The following is an 18,979-nucleotide window of genomic DNA, read 5'->3' on the forward strand; positions in this document are numbered from 1 at the left end:
GTAATAGCATTATAATGCTTTTCCCCTCAGTTATCTGCCAGAATAGTTGCTGATGCCAATGGCTTTTATTTATTTACTGCAACACAAATCATCCTAAAACTATGTTGGCAGAATAAGACAGATCCTAATCAATAGTATATATTGCCCTGGACTTTGTGCTTTCATAATACATAATCCATTTGGCATAATTGTCCAGCTCTTTTAAAATTGGGAATTATGCCAATCCAGCAGTAGATAGATTTAAAAAAAAGATTTCCCAGTTATACAATCTTTAATTTTTGAATGTTTGCAATGGAGAATAAGGAAAAATTCAATATTTTGTAGGTTTTTTTAAAATTTAATCCATATCATTCTCCTCTTCCAACTTCTTGTGGAGTGACGTGGAACCTCACTATTGTCCATTAAGTTTTTCCAATTAAAATAAGAGCCTTTCCCCCCCCTCCCCCAGCATAAAGCTTTTTTTTTTTTTTTTTTGCTGTGGGCTGCAAGTAATTTCCAGCTGCTTAAAGTTACTGTTCTGTAAAAGTGGTTTTATTTTTAAATGTGGAATGTGAAAATGAACAGTTAGGAAAAAGTCTCCCAAACTGGTACAATAGTTTAGCTTCCTTATGAGCCATCACAGCTGTTCTCATCCATGCAAGGGACAGCTAGGCTTCCTTTTGTGGGTGATTTTCTTTCGGAAAAAATAAATATTCCTTCCCATTATTCCCAATGGACACGAAGAAGTCTCTTCCCTGAGACGCACAGGTGGCTGTTTCAGGGTGTGTGTGTGAAAGATCAAGTCATCCATCTCATTTAAAATCCTGGTTCTGCAGGTAGAACCTCCTCGGGTAGGTGCAGTCTATCTGATGGAACTCTTTGTTGGGGATATTTTGGTGGTTTCTTCCCTGGCGTGACACAAGGATGCTGCTGTTAAAGAGGAAAGGGATTCTTGGAAAGCCCATGAGAATTATTTTGTGTGTGTGTGTGTGTATATATATATATATATATATGTATGTATGTATGTATGTCCCGGGGCGTGTGTGAAAGGGAACTTCCCCGTGCAGGTCAAGTCTACCTTGGGAAATCAGGCGTTGGAAAGCGTCGTTTTAACGACGTGGGAGGGAGGGAGTGGGGCGGGGAGGTCGCTTTACGACCACCCCGTGGCGGACCGTCAGAGAGCAGGTCATGAAAAGTGGGGGGGAAGAAAGGAAAGGAACGCGTCCGGGCGTGTGCGCGCCCGCACCGTCGGCCACGCCCCCTCCCCGGTCCTGACGCGCGCGACCCCGCGAAGGGCATTGTGCAGCGGGCGGCGTTGCTCGGGCCGCTCCGGGATTGGAGGAGCGGGCCCGAAAGGTGGTAGGTGGGTGGGTCGCGCGCGCGCGCGCGGTCCCGGCCGTGTGCGCAGGCGCGCGGGCGAGCCGAGGGCTCCGCGGAAGGAAGGAAGGCGGCTCGAGGCGGGGGCGCGCGCGCGCGTGTGTGCCTTGCGCGTGCGCGTTGCGCGCGAGAAAGAGCGAGCGGGCGGCAGGCAGTCGGGCGCGTGCGTGTCCCTGGCCATCCTGTCCGGCCGGGCCCCCCTTCCGCGGGCCTCGGGTTCCGGCCTCGGCTACGCGCCGGCGAGGAGGGCGCTCAATGGGGATCTCCGCGCTGGCTCCGGCCGCCGCCTCTGCCTCCTCCGCCGCCGTCATGGAGCAAGGAGGCGGTGGTTGCGGGCGGGGGTGATCGCTCTCCCCTTTCTTCCGTCTCCTCCGCGGGCCCTTTCTTCCCCCATGAGACTCTGCCTGGCCTGGCTGGGCTGCTGCGCCGTCTCGCTGTGGCTGCTGAGGAGGAGGATGTGGTCTGGCCCCGCTCGCTACCTCCGGAGCCCTTTATCCCGCTCTCTCTACGCGAACATGATGAGCGGCCCCGGCCACGCAGCGCCGGGCGACAAGGAGAACCAGCAGGTAAGCCCACCCCCCCGCCCATCCTCCCCACGAGGTAAAGCGATGCCAGTCTGAGGAGAGAGACTGGAGGGAGGGGGCTTACCAAGACAGGCGCCCCCCCCCGCCTCCTTTTTGTGGCCTTCAGACCCCCCCTCTTCCCTTCAAGGGGTGGGGAGGGGGAAGGGTTTCAAGACTCCCAGCCTTATATTTGTATCGAGTATCTGGGACAGGTTAGGAGGGGCTGGGGGGATGCCCCTTGCAACTGGAAGGCCCCCCCTCCCCAAGGAGTTCCCTGACGTTGCCCATTGAGGGGGGGGAGGGATGCCCCCAGCCTGGTCTGGCCCCAATGCTGCGCCCCCCCCCCCCACCCGTTTCTTGGACATCCCTTTCCCTTCAGCAGTGTCCTCTTTAGGAAAGGGAGAGTCGCCCCCTCCCTCCTTGGTCTAAGAGGGAAGACCCACGGTCAGAGGTCGGAAAAGGGGAAGGAAGGAAGGAAGGAAGGAGAGAGAAGAGGGGAATGTGAAAGGGTGGGAAGGAAGGAATGAAAAAGGGAAGGAGGGAGCGAGGAAGGAAGGAAGGAGAAAGGGAGGAAGGAAGAGAAAAGGAAGGAAGAAGGGAGGGGGAGGAAAGGAAGGAAGGAAAAAGGAGGGAGTGAGGAGGGAAGGAGGAAGGAAGCAGGGAAGGTAGGAGTGAGGGAGGAAGGAAGGAGAAAGGGAGAGAGAAGGAGAAAGAGAGGGAGGAAGGAAGGAAGAGAAAAGGAAGGAAGAAGGGAGGGAGGAAAAGAAGGAAGGAAAAAGGAGGGAGTGAAGAAGGATGGAAGGAAGGAAGGAAAAAGGGAATGTAGGAGTGAGGGAGGAAGGAAGGAAGGAGAAAGGGAGAGAGAAGGAAGGAGAAAGGGAGGGAGGGGGAAGAAGACTGTGTTGGGATATTCCTTCTTGAGTGGTGATCCAGCTGCTTTCCTTCTTGGCATGCAAGGCAGGAAGAAATCCCAAAGGTGCCTCCCCAAAAGGTAACTGGACTTGATTTTTGTTTTTGTTTTCCTTTGAAAATGTTTCCTTTCTCATCCATGAAGCTGCTTCAGTTCTTGGATAAGAAACCTTTTCAAAGGGGGGGGGGGGAATCCAAGAAAGTCCAGTTGCCTTTTGGGGAAAAAAGCACCTTTGGCACAACCCTGACCTGGATGATGGAGAATCTCCACAGTCAAGGCAAGAAGGTAAAAAGTTGCCAGGGTCAAGGACGGGATGAGATAAGGCAGAAGATCCCCAGGGTTCCCCCACTCCCTGTCTTCTCCTTTCTCCCCTCCCAAATACTAAGAGCAGAGCCTAAGAAATAAGTGAGGGCAACAATAGCAGCACCTAATCTGAACTGGGAAAGAATAGATCAAATGACACGTCTTTATAGGCTCTGTAACTGGAGGGTGAGAAGCAATTAGGGCAATGTAAAGCATTTGCTCAGCCCTCCCCTCCACCTCAGTTTTATGGGTCTGGAGCAGGAAAGACAAGTGCTGGTAAAGACCCCTAAGACTTAAAGGTCCACTTCTCAATTCTCTGATTATATATTTTCTTGCCATGCAAATCCCTCTGTGGTTTGGTCACGTCCTGGCACAGCCTCCTTTTTCCTGTTTGTGCAGAGCAGTAGTGGTGCCCCTGCTGTGGATGGATAGTGGGGTGGTGTAAATTAGAAGGAAATTAATTTGCATTTCCCCAAAGTTTAGTTTGCAAGATCTTGGCTGTGAAAATATCTTTTTTGTTCTTCCTCTGAAAGCAGTTTTATCCAACTTAGTGTTCTCCGGATTACAACCCAGCATTCTGAGTCCATGTAGCATTTGACTGCCTTGCTTTCTCTATATCATTCATACCACCTATTCACTCATATTTGCATTGTTTTCTTGTTTCTTTCTCACACATTCTTCTTTTCACTTCTTTTCATTGTTTTTTTCCCTCCCCTTAATTCTTCTCTTTTAGTTACATCAGGGTGTCCAACCTTGGCAACTTTTAAGACTTATGGACTCCAACTCCCATGGCTGGCTGGGGAATTTTGGGAGTTGAAGTCCACAAGTCTTAAAGTTAAGTGCTGTTTTCTGATTCTGTGTCCCTGTTCTCATCCATCTTGTTCTATTTTCTTGGGTTTTTTTCTCTCTTCCTTATAAGTATTCTACATTCAAGTATTATTATGGGAGCTGTATTCGCAAACATCTGGACAGCTCTGATGATATATTATTGATATGATATATTATTGTACGCCTGACACTTAGTAGTAATTTAATAAATGTAAATGTTTTCAGGTCTTGGAACGTGGGCCAACATCTGTTAGAAAGCTGGAACTTTGAAAGAAACATGATTTATGGGTATTCCACTTGTGCCAGGTAGAATTAGATATACATATGACCTGAAATCTCTCAGTTTTAGAGGGCTTGGATGGGTCAAAAGGCGAGGTGGAGCAGAGAAAAGGCAGCTGTCTTATTGTGGACTTTTAAAATGGGTGTCTAACATGGAATCCACATTCAGTTTTACTTTTCACTGAATTAGAGCTGTTATCCTTCAGGCTTGTGGGTTGTGATTCTACTTGGCATACTATTCTTAACATAATTTATTGGGTCAATATGCAAATAGCTGTAATAAGTACAGGTAGTCCTCAACTTACAACAACATTTCATTTAGTAAACGTTCAAAGTTACAACAACACTGGAAAAAAAGTGACTTACGGCTGTTTTTCGCAGACCATTGCGGCACCCCCTGGGTCATGTGATCAAAATTCAAATGCTTGGCAACTGGCTTGTATTTATGATGGTGACAGTGTTCTGGAGTCACGCGATCCCCTTTTGCGATCTTCTGACAAGCAAAGTCCATGGGCAAAATCACTTAACCACCATGTTACTAACTTAGCAAATGCAATAATTCACTTAATATCTGTGGGTGGCAAGGAAAGTCGTAAAATGGGACAACCTTGCTTCACAAATGTTTCACTTAGCAACTTAAATTTGGGGCTCAATTCTGGTCGTAACTCAAGGACTACCTATACCATATCATAGGTTAAATTGATAACAAACCATAAGTTTTCCTTGTTAGTTCATCAGGAAAAACCTTCTCATGAACATCGGGCTGGATTCTCGATTGATATTCCCACTTGCCTTCTCGCTGCCAATGTTTGAAGTCCTGCGCTTCATTCATCAAAGGCGTTAAAGGCTGCTTACATTTGGCTAAAGACTTTTTGATGACCTATTTGGATTTAATATATATTACTGCAGTATGCAGATAAGTCCCAAAAATGAATTGTGAAGTTTAACTGTTCTGAAGCCAAATAACTAAACAATGAGTTCCCCCGTCTGGAGATTGAAAGATTTAACTGGATCCATGCATGGTTTATTGGCAACAGTATATAGTCGTTCCTTTTTTTTTTTTTTTTTCCTTCTGGAATTTTTCTTTTTTACTTCTAAATCTAGTCTACTGCCTTGGGATATCCACCTAAGTCTTAATAAGGCCTGACAGGATCAAGCAAGTCCTGCCAGCTGCGGAAATATTAAACTGCTGTACAGGTAGTCCTCAACTTACAAAAATTCATTTAGTGACCATTCGAAGTTACAACGGCACTGAAAAAAGTGACTTAGGTTTCACATTTATGACTGTCGCAGCATTCCCTATGGTCACCTGATCAAAATTCAAATAGTTGACAACTGGTTCGTATTTATGACAGCTGTAGTGTCCTGCAGTCACAGGATCACCTGTTTTGTGGCCTCCTGGACAAGCAAAATCAGAAAGACTGATTCACTCAACAACCAGGGGTGGGATTATGTTCTTGGCAGGACTAGCACTCACATCAAGGCACGCATCTCCTCGCCTGGCCTCTCATGACTGTGGGGATGCTGCAACAGTCGTAAATGTGAAAAACGGTCATGTCACCTTTTTCAGCGCCATTGTAACTTTGAATGGTCCCTTCACACAAGCAAAGTATCAGCAAAGGAGGGGGGAAAAACTCCAGAGGAGTTCCTGAGACAGGAAGTCTAATCCTGCCAAGAACATAATAAGGGTTTACGGAGAGGCAGTTTCTATAAGCAACACCAGAATGTTTCCTTCCTGCCTTCCTTACAGGATTAGGCCAATAATTTCTTCTAACAACCAGTTCTTCGAACTGCTTAGAATGTTAACAATTGGTTCTAGCGAATAGGTGCGAACCTGTAGAAACTCACCCCTGCCTATAATACAATCTTGTCCCTTCCATCAAATTATCCAAGTGATCATTGAAAGCTATAATTTCTTCCATTATAAACCTGGGGAATTGAAAAAAAAAAAAAACACACCCACATGCTTGTCCTAAAAAACAGTGGGATTGTTCTAACTTTGGACGCTTGCCTGCATTGTGAGGCTAATTCAGCCTTTCGCTGCTAAATTTTGTATGGCTGGGATCCTTTCTTATAAAGCAAAGCCTGACTTGTAATCCACCCCTCCCACCTTCTCAAGAAAAGCACAGAAGACTCACCAGCTTTTATAGAAGATAATTAGAACAGCAGGAAGCCCCTACAGCCAGAGATTAATACGTTTCCTGACAAGAAGAGGAAGGGCTCTAAAATGGCCCCGCTGATGTGTCTAAAATTGCTTAAAAGCAGCCTGATCCTGGGTAGCCCCGTCTAGGCCAGAAAAAAACATCCCATCAAGAGTGATCAATTGGGGGAAAGGGAGGGGGGCAGATGTTGATTCTAGGTTTTTGCCCAAAGCCAAAAGATAATGAAATATATGAATGGGCTGTAATCGTAATTCGAATTCAAAACAATACATCAAATGTTAAGATGCATCCTCTCCCCAGTCCCCACTCGTTTTTGGAGCAGGAATATTAGGTTGCTGAATGCCAAGATTCTCTGCCGTTTCTTTAGCACAGACTTCCTTTAAATACCATTTTTGTGGCCATGGACCCCCAAGGCTTAACTCAAAATTTAAATCATAACATTCTTTTCAAGATTTCGTGGCCCCTATGTGACAACATCGTGGCTCCCAAAGAGTCCACAGGTTGAGAACCACTGATCTAATCTGGAAGTAGGACCAGGGGATGCATGATAGCACTGTTCCAATATTTGAGGAGAAGAGGTATGTGTGTGTGGGTGGGGGGGTGTCAACCTCTTTTCCAAAGCATCTGAAGGCCAGACAAGGAATAACGGGTGGAAACTGATCGAAGAGAGATTCAACCTAGAAATAAAGAGAATTTTTCTGGCAGTGAGAACAATCAACCGAAGGTACGGCTTACCTTCAGAAGTCGTGGGAGCTTCATCACTAGAAGTTTCAAGAAGAGACTGGACAGCTATCTGTCATAAATGGTGTAGAGTCCCCTGCTATGGCAAGGAGTTGGACTAGATGACCTACAAGATCTCTTCCAATTCTGTTTTTCTGGTTGATTTTACTGTGAATACAAGTTACAAAACATGTTGAAATAGATTCCTGAAGGATAATGGTGGTTTTTGCCTCTTAAAATGATCAACCAAGGTTCAGAAGAGCATCCTTTCCTTGGCTTAAGTCTTTGTCCCCATAGCCTAGTGTTAGCTACTCTGACTAGCAGCTCATCTCAGCATCTTAGTCATGAAAACTGATTTATTTGTATTTTTAAAATTATTTGTTAAATGTATTTGCCGCCTATTTCGTCGTGGGGCTACTGGTCCATTGTCCCTGCTAACTGGCAGCAACCAATTAGGATTCCCAACATTGATCTTTGAGATGTTGAGAATTGAAGTTGGGACCTTGGAGGGGGGCGGGATTCTGGGAGTTGAAGTCCACCCTTCTTAAAATGGCCAAGATTGAGAAACACTTATATATAGATGATAAAGGCTGGGATTTTCTGCCCGCAAAGCGTATGCATTGCAATTCTTGTTCCATCTCATGTTCCGTCTGGTTTGGCAGAAATAACAAGTCTTTATTATCCCTTTCTCCCTTCTAGTGGTATCTGTGCAATACGGAGCAGTTGTGTGAAGCCCTTCAGCCTATCTTCATCCAGAGTTACCTTGACCAAGGGACACGGATCTTCTTAAACAATAGCATTGAGAAATCTGGCTGGTTGTTCATTCAACTTTATCATTCCTTTGTATCATCTGTTTTTAGCCTGTTCATGTCCAGGACGTCTATTAATGGGTAAGTGTGAGACATTGGCCTCTTGGGTTTGATTAAAGCGGGGATAAAACCCAACTTTTAAACAGTTACTAGTAGACTAGCTAGGAATGGCATCCAGCACGCCGTTGACCACAATGGAGCCTTATGCTACTGCGAAGCAAGACATTATTAAGTCAGTTTTGCCTCATTTTACGTCCTTTCTCACTGCCATTGTTAAAGGAATCATGGCAGCTGTTAAGTTATTCACACGGTTAAGCCTTCCCCATTGACTTCACCTGTTAGAAGGTTGCAAAAGGGGATCACTTGACCTCAGGACTAATATGACCAATCCTAAATACATGACAAGACAGAATTTTGATCACTTTGACCCTGCGGATCGTAAGTGTGAAAAGCGGTCATAAGTCGCTTTTTTTTTTTCAGACCCGTTGTAACTTTGAATGGTCACCAAAGAATGGTGGCAAGTTGAGAACTGCTTGTATATGTTTGGATGACTTCTGTGCCCTCTCTAAATAACAAAAAGTTAATTTCTAAAAGGAAATGGCCATTTTTTTAAAATGGGGAGGTATATTTATTTATAGTCTGGCCTTTGTGTGTTGTGTCCAGCCATGCCTGAAAAGGTTACTGGCCCTGGATGTAATTATTGAAGTACTTGTGGGCTCAATTTACAGTCATAAGTCAAGGACCATCCGTGTACCTTTCTAGAGATGAATCAATCAATGTCTTTAATCCTTGAGAAGGCTTTTTCTTCTCTAATTCTAGTTTCTCCGTAACAATCGGTCCCCTCCCTATCACCAACGTTGAAGAAAACATGGCCTCCCATATGCCCCCTTCCAAAATAAACTCACCTCTCCCCATCTTTAACCTTTCAGCTTGCTGGAAAGAGGTTCCATGTTTGTGTTTTCACCTGAACAATTTCAGAGACTGCTTAAAATCAACCCAGACTGGAAGTCGCGTCGGCTTCTCGATTTAGGAGCTGGAGATGGTGAAGTCACCAAAGTCATGAGTCCCCACTTTGAGGAAACGTACGTGACCGAGTTGTCTGAGACCATGATTTGGCAGCTTCAAAAGAAGAAATACAGGTAGGATACTAAGACAACGCCGTGTCACTCCGAAATGGGTGTTTAAAGCCTATTGATGCTCACATGTGTTTTTCTACTGCTGATGTAAGAGAATGAGGGTGTCCAAAAAGACGATTCCCTCATTCCTTGCACCACCTAACCCTAAAACCAGTAAACAGAAAGAAGCAGAATTTTGCAGTTGAAGAACAAAAATACCCCAGACTTTAATTCCAAACTTGCTGGCTGGGTAATTCTGAGAGCGGAAGTCCACGTACCTTAAAGTTTTGAGGTTGAGAAGCAGCAGCTCTGTCCTCCGTGATCTCTTCAGCCTGGCCTCCACATCGGACCTCTCCACCAGCAGTGGGATCCTAAACTGTTCCACTACCAGTGTGATGATTGCACACGCGCACCTAACACGCGCACGCAGCTTTCCACACACCAGCTGAGGCCTACAGGGCCAATCAGCTGAGAGGATAAATAGCAATAACACTTAGACTTATATACCGCTTCACAGTGTTTTTACAGCCCTCTCTGAGCGGTTTACAGAGTCGACCTCTTGCCCCCAACAATCTGGCTCCTCATTTGACCCATCACGGAAGGATGGGAGCCTGAGTCAACCTTGAAGCTGGTGGGATTCTATCTGCCAAAATTGCAGTAGGAGGAGCTTGCAGTACTGCGCTCTAACCACTGCACCACCGAGGCTCTGTGTAGAAGAGAAAAGAGCCGATCCTGTGCTTTTCTTTTCTCCTCTCAGTTGATTGTCGGAGGTTTTTTTTTTACTACGGTTCGGCTGAACGGTGCCAAACCGGTAGCATACCACCGCTGCTCTCCACTCTGGCCTCTACAACTGAGTCTCTACCCTGGCCTCCACATCTGGACCGGTCTGTCTCTTCTCACACCAGCTGAATTCCTTTGCCTGCTTCTCTCCTTCCTTATTAAATTTACGCTTCCATTTTGTCCAAAAGCTAAGGAGAATCATTCGAACTGCGGCCTTCTCCGAGGCTGTTGAACTTCAGGTGCTCCCACCAACAAGGCCAACAGAGGGGGCTTTAGGGAGCGGTTGAGACTGTTGCTTCCCCCTCGGGATGAACGAGAAGTGAAGAATTACCCCTGACCAGGTATAACTCTGTGCCTTCTTCCTTCCCCCGGCAGAGTGCTTGGCATTAACGAATGGCAGAACACGGGATTCCAGTACGACGTCATCAGTTGCTTGAATCTGTTAGATCGCTGTGACCAGCCACTGACAGTATTAAAAGATATCAGGAGCGTGCTGGAGCCAACAAGAGGCCGAGTCATCCTGGCACTGGTTCTGCCTTTTCATCCGTACGTGGAAAATGGTAAGGTCCCCCGGATACTAATAGCTCCCGACTGAAAACCCATTTATTTAGTGAGTGTTGTCAACTCATAAAACACATGTATGGCCTTTTTAGAGTTGCAGGCAGAAAGGGAGAGGGAAGCAGTGGGCAACTTGCATTCCATAAATGTTTTCAAAGATAGTTTCTAGGTGACTGAAGTTTCTGCCATGAAAAATTCTAACTAGAGAGCATGATTGATGTTTCTTGGCTATGGATGTGTCCCATTGAAGAATATGAATTATGATACACCCAGGGGTTGGGGGGGAAACCAGGGCCAAGGGTGACAATGAATGATGTGTCTCAGTGTCGGCTACACCCAGGCGGTGCTGGAATGTTAACTCTCAATAAATCCTTTTGGAGCTTGGCTCAAGACTCATGGTTTAAATGGGGTTAAGTGTCGGAATCCTGACAAGCGTTCAAAGTTACAACAGTACTGAAAAAGCGACTTATGACCAGTTTTCACATGCCCCATGGTCGCATGACCAAAATTGGGCATGTGTTTATGACAGTTATATTGTCCCAGGGTCGTGGGATCACCCTTTATAACCTTCCCAGCTGGCTTACGGCTAGCAAAGTCAATGGGCGAAGTCAGATTCGCTTAACGACCACATGATTCATTGAACAACTGTGGCGGTTCACTTAATGGTGGCAAAAATGGTTGTAGAATGGGGCAAACCCATGGAACAACTGCCTTGCTTAGCAATGGACGTTTTGGGCACGGTTGTGGTCGTATGTCGAGGACTTCCTGTAATCAAATGCTTTATCAGATATAGAAAGAGAGGTGTTGCATTATTGCAGGAGAAGAGCAGACAGAGCTGGAAGGCAGAGTTAAAGGTGTCATTAGTTCGGAGTGATTGCGTTGCCACAAGAGATCCAAGTCCAGCTCCCTCTTGAATTCTGTCAACTTTTACCTAGCACCAATTTAGTCCTGACTGTTAGCTGACTAGATTCTTGTGTACAAGTTGTGACAATAATTTATAGTATCTATCCTTTGAACCCAACAAAATGTTCCTGGTTATTTGCGCCCGACAATCATATTTTATTCACCCCCGTTGTCTTCTCTTGCAATCCCATAATCATACGCTGCCCATTTTGCCCCAAAGGTGCTTTTTCAAGAGGCAATTGGACTTTCTGGTTTTTCTTTTGCTTCTCATCCAAGAAGCTTCTTCAGCTCTGACTGGACGGCGGGGAAGGGAAGGATTGATACTCCTTACAGACAGAGCTGGTCGTTTGCATCCTTTTTAGAGAGTCATTGAGGCCACTTGGGGGTTTATCTGTGTCCTCAGGGTCACCCGAGGAGTGCAAATGGGTGTGGAGCCTTCTTGGAACTGCTGCAGATAAACCCCCAAGAGGCCTCCACGACCCTCTAAAAAGGATGCAAACGACCAGCTCTGTCTGCAAGGAGTATCAATCCTTCCCTTCCCCGCCATCCAGTCAGAGCTGAAGAAGCTTCTTGGATGAGAAGCGAAACCTCTTCAAAGAAAAACCAGAACGTCCAGCTGCCTCCTGAAAAAAAAAAAAAAAAAAAAGCACCTTTGGGACAACCTGGACGACTGAGAATCTCCACAGACCATGCGCATTCTCTGTTTTAATTCCGCTCGCCGTGTCTCTCCGTCCTGCGAACCGGCAGCTAACAGGAGGCTCTGTTCTCTCAGTAGGTGGCAAGTGGGATAAACCCTCCGAAATTTTGGAAATCAAAGGACAGACGTGGGAGGAGCAGGTGAACAGCCTGCCGGAGGTGCTCAAGAAAGCCGGCTTCGCCATCGAGGCGTTCACCAGACTACCGTACTTGTGCGAAGGCGACATGTACAACGACTATTACGTCCTGGACGACGCCGTCTTCGTTCTCAGACCAATCTGAAAATCGGGAGTCCAATCCGGAAGCCACCAGCAAATGAAAAAATGTTTTGATTCTTTGGATGGGTTCGGGTTTTCGGTTGATTTTGGTGGTTTTGTTTTGAATTTAAATGATTCCTTCCCGGAAGAGGGATTTTTTTGGGAGGGGGGGTTTTGTCTAATCTCAGTGGACTTCTTGACTGAAAAAGAAAATACTAAATTCCTTCGGAGCGCCCTTTTCCCCTCTTTTTGTGTTTTTTTTTTTGAAAAGAAAAGGACATCTTTTTTTAACAGATCAGAGTTCTCTCCATTAAGGTTTCTTAAAACCCGAGACACGTCTAATGAAATGGAAATATTTTTATACCTAGCCGTTTAGGACTACTGGTCAAAGTAGTTGCCAAGAAATGATGCCAGCCCGGCTGGTTTTCCTCGAGCGAGTTACCGGCAGTAGAACCGTCTGTCCGCTCAAACTCGAAATCTGGGTTCGTCCAACGTCAGGCTAGACTCTCTTCTTTCTTCTGTGTCCCTGAAATGATTTGATTCTGTTGGTCTTCAGCACATGTTTTTAATCACGCTAATAAAACTTTTTTTTGAGATGGTGCTTGTAGAAAAGCTTGGTTTTCAGAGCCGTGGTGGCGCAGTGGTCAAAATGCAGTACTGCAGGCTATTTCTGCCGGCTGCTGGTAGTTCAGTCCTGACCAGCTCAAAGTTGACTCGGCCTTCCATCCTTCCGAGGTTGGTAAAACGAGGACCCATATTGTTGGGGGACAATAGACTGACTCTAAAACGCTTAGAGAGGGCTGGAAAGCGGTATATAAGTCTGCTGTTGCTTAGGAAGGAAGGGAAGGAAAGAAGGAAGGAAGGAAGCTAGCTAGCTAGCTGTTGGTGGCACAATGTTTAGAACGCAGTATTGCAGGCTGACTCTGCTCAATGCCTTGAGTTCGATCCTGACCGACTCAAAGTTGACTCGGCCTTCCATCCTTTTGAAGTGGGTCAAATGAGGATCCAGATTGTTGGGGGCAAGAGGGTGACTCTGTAAAATGCTTAGAGAGGGCTGGAAAGCGGTATATAAGTCTGCTATTGCTTATGAGGGAAGGAAGGAAGCTAGTTAGCTAGCTGTTGGTGGCACAATGGTTAGAATGCAGTATTGCAGGCTGACTCTCTGCTAACGCCAGGAGTTTGATCCTACCGCTCAAAGTTGACTGCCATCCATCCTTCTGAGGTCAGTAAATGGGATCCAGATTGTTAGGAGACAATAGGTTGACTCTGTAAACTGCTTAGAGAGGGCTGGAAAGCGGTATATAAGTCTGCTATTGCTAAGGAAGGAAGGAAGCAAGCAAGCTGTGGTGGCACAATGGTTAGAATGCAGTATTGCAGGCTGACTCTGCCTACTGCCAGCAGTTTGATCCTGACAAGCTCAAGGTTAATTCGGCCTTCTATCCTTCCGAGGTGGGTAAAATGGGTACCCAGATTGTTGAGGGACAATAGGCTTACTGTAAACTGCTTAGAGAGGGCTGGAAAGTGTATATAAGTCTGCTGTTGCTAAGGAAGGAAGGAAGCAGGCAAGCAAGCTGTGGTGGCACAATGGTTAGAATGCAGTATTGCAGGCTGACTCTGCTCAATGCCAGGAGTTTGATCCTGACCTGGTTCAAGGTTGACTCAGCCTTCCGTCCTTCCGAGGTGCATCAAATGAGGGCCCGAATTGTTGGGGAGCAAGAGGCTAACTCTGTAAAGCGTTTCAAGCGGGCTGTGTAAAGCACTATGAAGATGGTATATAAGTCTTAAGTGCTGCTGCTATTTAGCTGAAGGGGCGTCTCAGTTTCACTTGGAAATGAAGGAGGGATGGACAGACAGATGGACACTCCAGAGGCCTTGAAATGAATTGATTGGGTTTACCCAATTACAGGTAGTCCTTGATTTACAACAATTAATTTAGTGACAGCTTTCAAAGTTACAGTGGCACTGACCTCAGACTGTTTTTCACCGTTACGACCTTTGCAGCATCCCCCCGATCGCCTGATCAAAATTCAGACACTTGACAACACTGGTTCATACTTATGACAGTCACAGTGTCCCCGGGGGTTACGTCATCCCCTTTTGCGACCTTCTGACCAGCAAAGTCCAGCCAGATTCACTTAGCAAGCAAGTGACTAACTCATCGACTGCAGTGATTCCCTTAACCGTGGCAGGAAAGGTCGTAAAACGGGGCAAAATGTCACTTAACAAATGTTTCACTGAGCAACAGAAATGTTGGGGCTCAATTCTGGACATAAGTCGAGGACTACCTGTATTTTCAGTTAATAATGGCACTGAAACAAGTGACTTACAACCAGTTATTGTGTTTATGAACATTGCAGGATCCCAACAGTGATGTCATCAAAATTCAGCATGTATTTACACATGGTTGTCCCATAATCACTGCTTGCAACTTTCCCGGCTGGCTTTTCTGACAAGTAAAGTCATTGAGGGGGGGTAAGCCAAGTTCATTTAATGACTGCATGATTCAAACAACTGCAGTGATTCACTTAACAACTGTGGCAAGAAGGTCTAAAATTCAGGGCGCTGCTCACTTCAAAACTGCCTTGCTTAGCGGTGGGAATTCGGATCCCCGTTGTCGTAGGTCGAGGACTGCTTGGTATGGTCAGACTTCCAGACGTCGAAAAGCTGCCTTAAGTGTATCAGGATCCATGCTGTGAAGTGCCCAGGACAGGATCCCTTGGGGCAGTTTCTTAAGCCATTGAAATCATCATCTCCTTTTAATGACCCCATAAAATCCCTTGCCGGATGTGGAGTCTGCGCAACTGAATGGAGCCGAGTGTTTAATGGCCGGATGCCTTTTCTGTTTGCCAATGCGGAGTTATATTCGGCAGATATAATCTCAACGTGCCCAGAGAGAGAAACACCTGCCTCTGCCTAGGATCAAACTCACAACCTCCTAATTGTGAGGACAAGAGCTTCACCTCTGGGCCACCCCAACATTCTTCCTAAGGCCATTGAAAGGAGTCCCCTCAACTTCTGCCCCCAACTTGGCGTTTCCTCCAGCAACGAAATTCAAATAAAATGCGTGCCTTGAATTCTATTCTGGAAAGCAGTTCAAATTGCAGAAGGACTAATGGTGATTCCATAAAGATTCTAAACTGGATTTGTGTGTGTTGTGTGTGTGTGGATTCGCTCCACTAACCAAAGGAGCTGATTCTTGAGTTTGCACAGGCGGCCACCTGTGCATTTTAGGTAATGCCACCTTTCCAAGATGTCAAAAGGAAGAAAAACTTGAAACCCTGGTTCTCCATCTTCCACCTTAGGGGGGCGCTAGAGCTCAAGATCTACAATCTTTCTATCCTAGCTAGAGACTTTTATCGGTGGCTGAGTTGCTAACTCTTCCCTTGAAGAGTTAGCAACTCTTCTACTTTAAGTCACCCCTCTTCTGGACAAGCCAGAAGCAAGCCAGCATCAGACAAGCAAGGCAATTCTGCCTCCTTGGGTTTGAAGGTGTTCTTCCTTGGCTGCTTTTGGGATGATCAGCCACTTGTGGGAGGCCCAGGAGCAAACCAAGAATAAGCCACGAATATCCCAAACGAGCTATTTAACCTCGGTAGGGAAACCGCCATGGCGGTTAGGAAGTCAATAATCTTGTTCATCAATGCTGTGAACTGAGTACATAATTTTAATGCCATGATATGCCTCCAAACTGGTTATCAAAGCTTCTCCTTTTCTTCTTTCCTTCTGTGCTTCTCCTTTCTTCTGCGCTTTCTCCTTTCATCTCTTCTCTTTTTCTCTTCTCTTTCTCCTCTTCTTCGCTTCCTCCTCTCTTCTGCTCTTTCCCCTCCTTTCTCCTCTCCTTGGCCTCCTCCTCTTCCTCCTCCTTTCTTCTGCTCTTTTTGTCCTCCTTTTTCCTCTTGTCTCTTCTTCCCCTCCTTTTTTCTGTTCTTTCTCCTCCTCTTCTCCTCCTCCTCCTCTCTTCTGCTCCTTTCTCCTCCTTTCTCCTCTCTTCTTCGCCTCCTCTCCTCCTCCTCTTCCTCCTCCTTTCTTCTGCTCTTTTGTCCTCCTTTTTCCTCTTGTCTCTTCTTCGCCTCCTTTTTCTGTTTTTCTCCTCCTCTCCTCCTCCTTTCTTCTGCTCTTTCTCCTCCTTTCTCCTCTCTTCTTGCCTCCTCCTCCTCCTCCTCCTCCTCCTTTCTTCTGCTCTTTCCCTCCTTTCTCCTTCCTCCTCCTCTTCCTTCTCCTTTCTTCTGCTCTTTTTGTCCTCCTTTTTCCTCTTGTCTCTTCTTCGCCTCCTTTTTCTGTTCTTTCTCCTCCTCCTCCTTTCTTCTGCTCTTTCTCCTCCTTTCTCCTCTCTTCTTCGCCTCTCTCCTCCTCCTCCTCCTTTCTTCTGCTCTTTCTCCTCCTTTCTCCTCTCTTCTTCGCCTCCTCTCCTCACCTCTTTCTCCTCCTTTCTTCTGCTCTTTTGTCCTCCTTTTTCCTCTTGCCTCTTCTTCGCCTCCTTTTTTCTGCTGTTTCTCCTCCTTTCTCTTCTCTTTTCTCCTCTTCTCCTTTCTCCTCCTCCTGTTCCTGCTCTTTTTGTTCTCCTCTCTTTTCCTCCTCCTCCTCCTTTCTACTTCCCCCTCCTTTCCTTTCCCCTCCTCCTCCCTCTCCCCCCCACCCCTCAGCCTCTTTCTTTCTCAGCCCCTCCCCATCACCCTCTTTCTGTCATCCCCTCCCCTCCAGCCAAACATTTTTCCCAGCAAACTCTTGATCTGAGGAGGGCTGTAAGCTTCAGGTGAGTCAAATATTGAGGTTCAGCATCTCATTTCTGATAGAAGGGAGAGGAAACCTGTCCTAGGTTAGGGAGGTGTGGCGAACGATTTGAAGGATGTTTCTATGTAGAGAAATCTAAACTTCTGCCCCCAACTTTGCATCCCCTCCAGCAACAGAATTGGAATAAAATGCGTGCCTGAATTCTATTCTGGAAAGCTGTTAAAATTGCAGGACTAATGGTGACTCCATAAAGATTCTAAACTGGATTTGTGTGTGTGTGTTGTGTGTGTGTGTGTGTGTGTGGAATGCTTTTGAGGGAGTTACCGAAACAAAGGATAAAGGTGTGTGGTTGTTTTTTTTTTAATCTTTGCCCCCCAGATGATTCAGTGGTGAACTCTTCAAAAATAAAGTAACAAAACCCTCCGGTTTCCCGTTAGTTTAAAAAGTTTTATTTTTCTATTGGATATTAAATAAGAGAGTTTCCAGGCATAGAAAGAATTAAGTTTCTTCCCATGAATGGCATAGATAACTGCAATTCATTTTCTTCCTCCTTCCCATCTAATGAAGAGAAGGAGAAATTAAGGAACAGAGTTGGGAAAATCATGTTTTCTGAAGGCACCCACAAAACATGTAAGCAATCGAGCTGTCTTTTCAAATGGAGTTTTTTTAAGAGATTAAAGGATCGCGTGGATTCATAAACAGTACTGTCATATTTGTGGTTTCCTGGAACTAGGTTTGTATGAATTCATACCCTGTGTCCTGTTAACAATGGTTTGGAAGTTAGCAACATTTCGTAACTCCAGCTGAGATTTGAGGTTTGTTTACTAACCTGCGTTTAAGAAGAACTACTGTTTGATACGTTGTGTGAACCTCGTCACGTCATTTTGCTGATGCTTCTTTCAGAGGTTCGGGTATCAGACTAAACCGTGATCAAACACCATATTGTTGTTTAGCAAGGGAGCTCAAAACCAGCTTAAAACGTGCAACTTCCTTGCTTGCCTGTCGGAAGCATCACATCAAGAGTGAGAAAACACAAAATCCAGAGTTTTCTTAGATTCTTCAGCTCTAAATGACTAACACAGGTCAGTCACGGGGATATTGCCTGGAGAAAAAAAGATTGAGGACTAGCAACTTGGAAGGCGAGGTTGTAGCAGTGGCTCCTGGAAACGCAGCTCATCAGTAAAGGCCTTAGGATGTCAAGAAGAGTTAGCATCGGTGGTCACGTAAAAAGCAACACTCATGAAATCAATCCATAAAATGATACCTGTGTTTGAGACCTGAAATCCTTTACACCAGTGGTTATCTCAGCAGCCTCATGAGGCATGGACTTCCAACTCCCAGAATTCCCCAGTCAGGATGCTGATAGGCGTGAAGGACTTCAACTCCCAGAATTCCCAGTCAGGATGCTGATAAGACGTAAGGATTTCAACTCCCAGAATTCCCCAGTCAGGATGCTTATAAGACGTAAGGACTTCAACTCCCAGAATTCCCCAGTCAGGATGCTGATAAGACGTAAGGACTTCAACTCCCAGAATTCCCCAGTCAGGATGCTGATAAGACGTAAGGATTTCAACTCCCAGAATTCCCCAGTCAGGATGCTTATAAGACGTAAGGACTTCAACTCCCAGAATTCCCCAGTCAGGATGCTTATAAGGCGTAAGGATTTCAACTCCCAGAATTCCCCAGTCAGGATGCTGATAAGGAGTAAGGACTTCAACTCCCAGAATTCCCCAGTCAGGATGCTGATAAGACGTAAGGATTTCAACTCCCAGAATTCCCTAGCCAACATGGCATGGAAATTGAGTGAGTTATATCTGGTTTCTGCAAACTTCCTCATGCAAAAAAAAAAAAAAGCATATTTGAGCAGAGAGGAAGACTTTTGAATAGGCAGTGCCCCAGTAAAGAATGAATTCAAATTCCTATTTCAAATAACTGCTATTTTTAATTATTTTTATAATGATGTGAACTTGCCTCTCTCTCTGGTCTGATTCCAAAAAAAAAAAAAAATT

The 18,979-nt window shown here is 45.7% G+C and overlaps 1 protein-coding gene across 3 annotated transcripts; it reads left to right on the plus strand.

Annotated features, from left to right (window-relative positions):
- The first annotated feature begins 1,399 nt into the window (after positions 1–1,399).
- METTL9 (methyltransferase 9, His-X-His N1(pi)-histidine) lies at positions 1,400–12,839 on the plus strand. Of its 3 annotated transcripts, none has more exons than XM_026689305.2 (5): positions 1,400–1,922; positions 7,821–8,011; positions 8,860–9,069; positions 10,201–10,385; positions 12,062–12,839. In XM_026689305.2, the coding sequence occupies exons 1-5, from the start codon at positions 1,749–1,751 to the stop codon at positions 12,262–12,264; spliced, it is 963 nt and encodes a 320-aa protein (XP_026545090.1). In that variant the 5' UTR covers positions 1,400–1,748; the 3' UTR covers positions 12,265–12,839. The 3 variants fall into 3 exon arrangements, with proteins under 3 accessions (XP_026545090.1, XP_026545089.1, XP_087798289.1); XM_026689304.2 differs by having other exon boundaries at positions 1,419–1,922; positions 12,059–12,839; XM_087942163.1 differs by lacking the exon at positions 1,400–1,922 and adding an exon at positions 3,011–3,114 and having other exon boundaries at positions 12,059–12,839.
- Positions 12,840–18,979: the final 6,140 nt, after the last annotated feature.

Source organism: Notechis scutatus, chromosome 12 (assembly GCF_049901735.1).
Source record: "Notechis scutatus isolate UNSWTSFEM ecotype Mainland chromosome 12, rNotScu1.2, whole genome shotgun sequence".
NCBI lineage: Eukaryota > Metazoa > Chordata > Lepidosauria > Squamata > Elapidae > Notechis > Notechis scutatus.